General features: G+C 47.6%; 1 protein-coding gene across 1 annotated transcript; it reads left to right on the top strand.

Annotated features, from left to right (window-relative positions):
• The first annotated feature begins 1,104 nt into the window (after positions 1-1,104).
• SERINC3 (serine incorporator 3) lies at positions 1,105-9,304 on the top strand. The gene is made up of 10 exons (XM_014888968.2): positions 1,105-1,260; positions 1,724-1,885; positions 2,345-2,538; positions 3,282-3,361; positions 4,063-4,200; positions 5,038-5,207; positions 5,906-5,996; positions 6,402-6,579; positions 7,395-7,622; positions 8,374-9,304. Exons 1-10 carry the CDS (start codon positions 1,222-1,224, stop codon positions 8,510-8,512), a joined length of 1,419 nt encoding a protein of 472 aa, XP_014744454.1. The 5' UTR covers positions 1,105-1,221; the 3' UTR covers positions 8,513-9,304.
• Positions 9,305-9,325: the final 21 nt, after the last annotated feature.

Below are 9,325 nucleotides of genomic sequence, written 5' to 3'. Positions count from 1 at the left end.
AGTGCCTCTTTGAGAAACTCCACCTCTGAAAAGCTCCTGAGCTTTCCCACTTCCACCCGGAGTTCCATTTAACTACACAGGCCAAAATTCATACACCCTTCAGTGCTCAGCAAGCCATAAAAGAAAAGAGGGGCAGCAAAGTGATGCCAGGAAAAGGTTCTTCATCCAAAGGTGGAAGGATAGGCTGGAACACGCTCCCCAGGGCAGTGCTCACAGCCCCAGCCTGCCAGAGCTCCAGGAGTGTTTGGACAACACTCTCAGGCCCATGGTGGCATTCTCGGGGTTGTCCTGTGCAGGGCTACGAGTTGGACTCGATGATCCTGATGGATCCCTTCCAACCTGGAACATTCCATGTGATGGGACACAGCACTTGTGTGTGTTACCACGATCGCTCAGGCGTGGGAATGAGTTACAGATTCTGCCCCGGTCAAAGGGCTTCGAGAGGCTGAGCAGGTCGGCGGCCCTTGGCAGGGCAGGTGACAGCAGTGTCGCCAGCCCCTGGGCCACGGCCATTGCCGGCACCACGATCCATACAGGCTCTACATGAAGCGGCAGAACGCTGCCCGCTCGCTTCCTCCAGCATGCCGGTGAAGCAGTGCCGCCGGTGAGGTCAGCGGTGACGCGAGTGCCAATCACACGGCCGTGACGCCGCTCACCGCGCCGGGCCACGCCCGTGCCGCCCGAGGGCTCAGCGTTACCCGGACCAAGAGCAGCCCCAGGGCGCCTTGTGGGTGCCCAGGGGAAGGGAAACGCGGTGTGCTCGGTCACAATGGCGGGCGGGGCAGGGCAGCCCGGGGGAGCCCGGTGCCGCCCCGGTGCCATGGCAACGGCTGCGCGCCCAGGCACCGCTGAGCGCCCCCAGCGGCCGCGGGCAGATATGGAACGGCTCCCGGACTGCCCAGCGGCCTCACTCATTGGCTGTCACGCTGTAGGAACCGCCCACTCGCTGCCCTTCCTACCAATCAGCGCCCTCCCTCCCCTGTCGAAGGCGGAAGGAGTGTTGATAAACAACATCGCCCTGCCCCTGCCCTTTGTCGACTCTCCCGCTCCTCCCCCTGGCGCGCGGCTGCATCGCGCCTTCTCATTGGCGGGCGGCCACCTCCGGGCTGGGAAACAGCCAATGGGCGGCGGCGGCTGTGGCCGGGGCTGGCTGGCACCGCCCCCTGGTGCGGCGGGCTGTGGGCGGAAGCCGGAAGCGGGCGGAGGGGCGGTGGCGGCGCCATGGGGGCCGTGCTGGGGGTCTGCTCGCTGGCCAGCTGGGTGAGTGCGGGGCTCTCCTCCCTCCCAAACCTGCCCCTTCACACCCCGAACCTCCCCCTCCATCCCGGGGAGCGGGCCCCGCCCGCAGCGGTGCCTCCGCTGGCGGCTCGGGTCGGGCCAGGGGAGGGGGAGCACGCTGAGTGCCCGCGGGCGCAGTGTCGGCCCCAGCCCCTCGCAGCAGAGCCGTGCCCGGCTGGAGCCGTCCCTGTCCTTCCCGGGGCCGCGGGGCCCACCCGGGCCGAGCGGGTGCCTGGCGACGGGGCCCGCCCAGGCCGATAAACCCGGTTATCTCCGAGCGTTCGCAAACACGCTGTCAGTCAGAAGCGCCGATTAGCGGTTTATCCGTGCGCTCCGTCGGTGCAGTGTTGCCAAATGGGGTTCGGGTTTTCCCCTCGGTGTCGCCTAACGTGCCGGTGTCAGCTGCGAGGGGAATGCCCTTACTATTCCTGTCTCTGCCCTTCAGATTCCCTGTCTGTGCAGCGGTGCGTCTTGTTTATTGTGCCGATGTTGCCCCAACAGCAAGAATTCTACAGTGACACGGCTTATCTATGCCTTCCTCCTCCTGCTCAGTACTGTGCTTGCCTGCATTATGCTGGCACCAGGCATGGAAGAGCAGCTGAAAAAGGTATGGAGGGAAAAAACCTCTTTCTGACTGTTTTAGACGCTATGACTTGTGCCAGTGACTATTGATTTTCTTCCCTTGGAATGGATTGTGTGTGAGACACAAACACCCAAATGTCCTTGTTCTTGAGTTAAGAGGCTGTGTGTACTGAATGGCTTCTGGTGGAAACAGCAAATTCAGTGAATGTTCCTTTTTAGTACATGCCTGGTGTCTGAAATCTGACCAGACCTGGAGACAGTTGTTATCAGAGGCCTGCTGCTGTGGTATCTTAATCTTCCTGGGTGAAAAGTGTTGACATGGGGAGAGATAGATGATAATAAGGTCTGAGCACAAGATCTTTTGTTCTCTGATCACTCAGAAGTTTGTTGACTGAAAGCCTTGGCTGTTACAGGAGATATAACAGTTAGAAAATGTAATTGCAAATGCAGTCGTAAATTCACAGTGAAATGTGTCTTTACCCAGATACCTGGATTTTGTGACGATGGGCTTCACACCCAGATCCCCCACTTGGATGGGTTTGTCAGCTGTGATGTGTTTGTGGGATACAGAGCTGTCTATCGTGTCAGCTTTGCCATGGCCGTGTTCTTCTTCCTCCTCTCCCTTCTCATGATAGAGGTGAAAACCAGTAACGACCCGAGAGCTTCCATACACAATGGGTATGTGTGAGCCAGCTGGCTGCCCTTCCAGCTGCTTTCCTCCTTCAGCTTCTCTGCTGAGCACAGTGGAAATTCCTTTATGCATACAAAGACAGCCTCGGGTTTCTTTTGGACCCAATGCAGAGTAGTGCTTTGGTCTCCTTAAAAGCTTCCTAATTATGTAAGATGTTCATCCTGGTTGAGGGTGCCACTCTGAGGTGGGGTAACCAAAAGGGCAGTGCTCTGTGTTTCCAGAGATGTCAGATTGCAGCTAGTTTATAGCTCCTAACTTGTGCTGCCTCTGGCACTCATTGGGTCATTCTCAAGGCCAGTCTGACTCAGCCAGCAGAAACTGGTTTCTGATTTCCAGTTCCCTGATTTAACTGAGTTAGTTTTGGGCTAGATGATTGAATCATCATAGAGTCATTTAATTGGAAAGGGACCTTTTGGAGAGCACAGAATCATCGAATTATAGAATGGTTTGAGTTGGAAAAGACCTTTAAGATCATTCACTTCCAACCCCCTGCTGTGGGCAGGGACACCTTCCACTAGACCAGATTGCTCAGAGCCCCATCCAGCCTGGCCTTGGGCACTTCCAGGGATGGGAAATCCTCAAGCTCCCTGGTCAGCAGGATCATGTGATCAAAAGCCCTGGTTGGAGCAGGACCAAGCTGCTTACAGGTCATGTGGCATGTGACTACTGCGTGTGAACTGACTGTGTGTAGAGTAAGACCAATATTTACGACTTCTATCTTCTTTTAAAGGTTCTGGTTCTTCAAAATAGCTGCCATTGTGGCCATCATGGTTGGAGCCTTTTATATACCTGAAGGGCCTTTCACAAGAGGTACAGTCAATTTTCATCTTGGAATTCTGACTTGTAGAAGCTCAAACCTTTTCACAGATTTATTAGACAATAGTGAAAGTTCTCTTGTAGAAGATGTGGTTTCTACCCATCTTTGTTGGAGTACCTTGGTTCATCCAGTATTTTGATGACCAGCTGAAGTTACGGCAATAAGAAATCCCTTTTCAACTGCATAGGTTTTGGTTATTAATAATTTTCTGCTTCATGAGACAGTCATTACTGAGCTGAGTCTTCTGACACTAGACTGGGGGCAGCTCAGGACACTGACAAGTGCTAATTACTTCCCTAGAGTCTCTGAAAAATCTGTGTGGGAAGCTTCTACTGTCTGGCCACATCAGAGGAGCTTAGAAGGGTTGTTGACCCTCAAAGAAATACAGCATGATGGCACTTATGTACACAAAGATGCCACATGTTAGATGTTGCCTTCATTGTGAAAACATGTCGGGCTAAACATTCCCATGCTCAGCTTGACCAGCGTTGCCTGCATCCCTGAATAGCTGGGGCTCCTTCCATGCTCCTGCCAGATTGAGGCCAAAGTGATTAACAGCATCTGCATTTCTAATTACAGTATCAGTTTTTTCCATTATTTGTCTGCAGTATAATTAGGAACTTTTTTGTTTTTAAACGGAGGTAGCATGCACATGATGAAAGCTAACCTTTTTTTTTCTTGCATCCTTTTCTAGCTTGGTTTTGGATTGGTGTTTCTGGAGCCTTCTGTTTCATTCTTATCCAGTTGGTTCTACTTGTGGATTTTGCTCACTCTTGGAATGAGAGCTGGGTTGAGAAAATGGAAGAGGGGAATTCTAAATGCTGGTATGCAGGTAGGAATCTTAACCTAATCCAAAAGGATTTGTATGTATTAGCCAGTACCCTGCAGAATATCATTTACTGGTTTGCAGACATACCTAGAATTAAACTTCACAGTGTCCCTGAGTCACTGCTGTAAGCACCTGAAATTAATACCAGCAGCATTTCCTTTTTCTTGTTCAATAAAATGCAAAATATTTTACACTTATTATAGTAGCACATCTAAGAGTCTGGTTTGCAGGGCGTGTGCAGAGCTTGGAGCCTGGTTCTCTCCAAACCTGAGCTTTGCTCTGCACCTCCCCTGCTGTGTCCCCAGGAGCTCAATCATGTCTGTGACAGTGGCTGCAACACCACACTGAGTGTGCCTTGGTGCCTGCTCCCCAGCTGGCCACTAATTACAAAGTGCTAATTGTTGCGGTTCTTAGCTCATAGCTAAAAATGCTGCAACGGCATTTTGTAGCCTCTTACAAAGAACTGAGTGGAAACAAAAATGGGTGACCTCAAGCACAGAAATCCAGGGCAGATAAATGTCCATGAGAAGTGTGCATAAAGCACTCTCTCATTATGCCACTGTGGCCTGATACCAGTTAAACTAATTAAACTGCTGCTGAAAGGCAAGTCCTGTTCCCCTGATGGCAGCACTGCCTTCCTCTGAGCCATGCTGCTTAGTAAGCCCAAGCAGAAATGTAGCCATACCTTACAAAAATGCATTCTACTTAGTCTGGTTTTGTGATCCAGACTGCCAGGTGAGGAAGAGAGACTGTCTTATTGCAGTGTTAGCTGGACAGGAAGTCACTTTAGATATACTATTAAAACTGTATGTGTAATGCAAAAAATTTGTTTTCTTCCAGCTCTGTTGTCCTGTACAAGCTTGTTCTATGCCTTGTCCCTGATTTTTGTTGTTCTCTTCTACGTTTTCTACACGAAGCCTGATGAGTGCACTGAGAACAAGTTCTTCATAAGCTTTAACATGATCCTGTGTATTGCTGTCTCCATTGTTTCTATCCTTCCAAAAGTTCAGGTATTACTTTTCTGTGCTTTCTTCTGACATACAAAGCAGGGAAGTGAGAAGGATGTAGTATCAGTCCAGTCAGACATAAGACTTGGCTATCATAGCTATGCCAGTTAGGAACTTAAAAAAAAAAATCTTGCTCTGAAACCATTGCACTACATAGTGACACATTTTCTGAAGCGTGGCTTTTTTGAGCTAGCATGGTTTTGGAGTTTGTTTCCATATGGAGAATTGCTGGCATGATTTTAGTGGTGAAGGCCCTGGCAGAACAGAGAAATCATAGCTGGAGATTTACATGCTTAATACTGTGGGTTTGAAATTAGGGGTAAGCTTATTAAATACAAGAGGAAAGTTGCATGTTACTGGGTTCTGAACTGGTATTGCTCAGATCACGTGCTAGATTGACATTTACAGAATTGTTTGAAAATGTTGAGATTAACTCAGTAAGAGCTCATAACTGAGTCTCGGGCACAAAAAAAATGCATTTGGTTTGCTTATTCTGTCTGTGTTTGAATTGCTTTTGCATGAATTATGTAACTCTGAGGAGTTTCTTCCAGTCTTTTGAACATAGAACAAAGCCTAATGCATTTCTACAGAAATGATTTTCATGGTAGTAATTGTTTCATCCGTGGCAGTGGGGTAAAACTATCCAACTCTAGTTAAAACTTGCCCTTTTGACCTTGGCTTGCTCTTCTGCTTTGGAACAGGAACATCAGCCTCGCTCTGGCCTGCTGCAGTCCTCTGTCATCACTCTCTACACCATGTACCTCACATGGGCAGCCATGTCCAACGAGCCTGGTAAGCAACACGCTGTCTTGAGTCACATATTCGGGTGTGAAAGCAGAAGGTGCTGGTGGTTATTACAGATCACTCTGTGGGAATTGCTGATCTGTCCAGATCAAATCCGGTGGGGCTGAAAAGCTGACTTAACTGAAACCATCAAATTGCCTCTTTGCAGAACTAAACTGAGGTGTTTGTAAGGGGGGAAGAAAGAAACAGTGTCAGGGCATTCTGATGTTATTTATTTATTATACTCTTGTCTAGCTCACAGTCAGGAGAAATATTGCAGGCAATTTCTGCCTCTGGAGAATTGAAGAGATCAGCAGTCACAGGGAATGAAAAATTGCAAGTTTACCTGTCATCTTTTCTTAGCTAAATGCTGGCAATGCTCATCCCTCTAATCTGCCTTGAAATCCTTTTCAGAAAGAAACTGTAACCCAAGTTTGCTGAACATCATCACCCAGATAGCTGCACCCACAGCTGTTCCAGCCAATGCCACTGTCCCACCTGCCACTCCTGCTCCCCCCAAGTCCCTGCAGTGGTGGGATGCCCAGAGTGTTGTTGGACTGGTTATCTTTGTCCTTTGCCTCTTGTATTCCAGGTAAGATCTGCACTGCTATCCAGACATAAAGAATTGGGATTTGTCTGCCTCTTCTGTTTGAATCTGGGTCTAGTGCAAAATGTACTTACAGTTATTCACATCCAGCTGCTGTCTCAGGCGTGAGGCCAGATGTGGCTCATAAACCTGTGTTTTGCTTTGTGCATGAGGATAAGCCTTGTAAGCCCAATCCAGATAACAGAAAAACATGTGTTACAAGATGATTAGAGAGATGGAGTAGCTCTCCTGTGAGGAAAGGCTGAGAGAACTGGGTTTGTTCAGCCTGGAGAAAGGAAGGATTTCCTTTCTAATGGTGACCTAATTCCAGTGTCTAAAGGGAGCCTACAAGGAAAAGGAGAGAGACTTTACAGGGGCATGGATTAAAACTGTAAGAGTAAGTTTAGATTAGATATTAGGAAAAAATTCTTTACTTGGAGGGTGGTGAGGCACTGGAATGGTTGTCCAGAGAAGTTGGGGGTGCCCCATCCCTGGAAATGTTCAAGGCCAGGCTGGATGGAGCTCTGAGTAACTTGGCATAGTGTAATGTGTCCCTGCCCTCAGGAGGTGGGTTGGAACAAGGTAATCTTTAGGGTCCCTTCCAAACCACACCTTTCTGTGATCTTTGGACAAGGAACGCTGTTTAATTAGGTTAACAAAAGCTTGGATGAAAACAGTTGGAGGAATTCCCATTTGGAAACAGAAGGATTTTAAAAAGTATTATTTGCTAGTCCCAGACATTCCATTGCTTGCTTTATTAGCAAACATAGCTGACTGTAAAAGGAGTTTTTAACCACGTTTTTCTTTGGGTTACACTGCAGCATCCGCTCTTCAAGTAACAGCCAGGTGAACAAGCTGACCCTGTCTGGCAGTGACACTGCCATGCTGGAGGAGGCTGTGGGGACAGGCAGTGGGGCTGCTGAGGAGGGAGACGTGCGCCGTGTCACGGACAACGAGAAGGATGGGGTTCAGTACAGCTACACCTTCTTCCACTTCATGCTCTTCCTTGCCTCTCTCTACATCATGATGACACTCACAAACTGGTACAGGTAAGAGCAGATGGGAAGTGAGGGTCTGTGTGCCAGTGTTCCCATGTGCATGGCAGACTCTGCCCTGTGGGCTGCTCCTGCCAAATGAAGGTGCTGTCCCTGTGCCCGTTGCATTAGAGTTGTGTCTTCTCAATTCAGTGTTACTGAATTGAGGTGTGAGAAGGCAGCACAGCACCATCAGCAGCTGTGGTTCCAGGGCACTACTTCAGAGCTGCAAGTGTGGCTGCCATTCTTCAGCTGGACGAGTAGCAGGAAGGATACACATGGAGTTCCTTCCAGGTGGCCTCCTGCAAAGTTTGTTAGAAGCCAGCCTGCTGCTAATGGCTCTTCATCCTAGGAAGGATTGCAGGGACAGCCATGTGTGCTATTTATCAGAGATGTGATTTCCTTCATCTGTTGGAAACACTTGGACAGAGCCTGTGCTGCTGCAGCTCAGATGCACTGCTCCCAGGACATTGTATAAATTAGCAAATACACTTGGAGATCATTAGCCATCAGGAGTCATGCAAATACTTCCTTGAACAGCAGTACATCAGCATGGGCAAGCAGGCTTGAAAACTGGGTTCTAAGAACAACAGCTGTGAAGGAGCCAAAGGAAAGTGCTGGTTTAGTTGTCTCAATATGCTCTCACAAAGGGTCTTGCATTAGAGTGTCCCAAAGGATTGTCTTCACCTCGGATTCATATGAGAGGGTACCAAGGAACAGTGGGAGGTGCTTTCTGTGTCTATTAATGGACTTCTTTACTTTTTAGCCCTGATGCAGATTTCAAAACCATGACAAGTAAGTGGCCAGCCGTGTGGGTGAAGATAACCTCCAGCTGGGTTTGTCTGCTTCTCTATCTTTGGACCTTAGTGGCTCCTCTTGTCCTTACTAATAGAGACTTCAGTTAAATTCCTGCACCTGTCTGAGCTGACAAAAATGAGGAACTCTTTGCTGAAAGCCAAAATGTTCACTTATTGCTTCAGTTACTGTTTCTTATATTGGTATTAAAATTATATACTGCATAATGCTTGATGCAGCATCAGAATTATCAGTTATCTATTCTAACCTTTACCAGGGTTATCTTACTACACATTTTATGCATTTTAAAATTCACTACAGCTGTGCTGTCAAGCACAAAAGAAATTATCTATTCTGTCCAAAAGCCACGACCTCCTACTGAATAGAAGTTAACATTTAGTTAAATATGAAGTAATATATTTTAAAGAACAATTATAATCAGCATAATGCACTACTATGCTCATGCTTCAGTTTTTGGAAGTGTAAGCCATGCTGCTTGATTTCAACATTCCACTGCTAAAGTTTATTTACAGGAAAAATTTATTTGAATTACTTAACTTTGTGTTGTGGCAAAAAGCACCCTTATTCCTCACCAAAAGAACAGAACTCTGAAGTTGAAAAACTGGTTAACTCTTAATTCTTTTTAAGACAAGCTTGCCCTTTTAAAGAGGCCATTTCTATGGTAACTTCTTTTTTAGGATGTTTGCCAAATAGAGTGGTAAGTGTATGAGTAGCTTAATCAACTTTTATGATTGTGTTGGAAAAACAGAGCTTATTGATTGATTTCAGTTGTCCAATACACTTAATAAATAAAAGTAACATACATGGTATTATTATTATTATTGGCTCTAAGGCATTTGCACTGTAAACTCATTTGAATAAAGCAGACTTAACTACTGAAAGTGGCCCAGCTCTGTTGAAGT

Source organism: Sturnus vulgaris, chromosome 17, assembly GCF_052056855.1.
Source record: "Sturnus vulgaris isolate bStuVul1 chromosome 17, bStuVul1.hap1, whole genome shotgun sequence".
NCBI classification, from domain to species: Eukaryota; Metazoa; Chordata; class Aves; order Passeriformes; family Sturnidae; genus Sturnus; species Sturnus vulgaris.
This window is presented reverse-complemented; position numbering and strand designations above follow the sequence as displayed.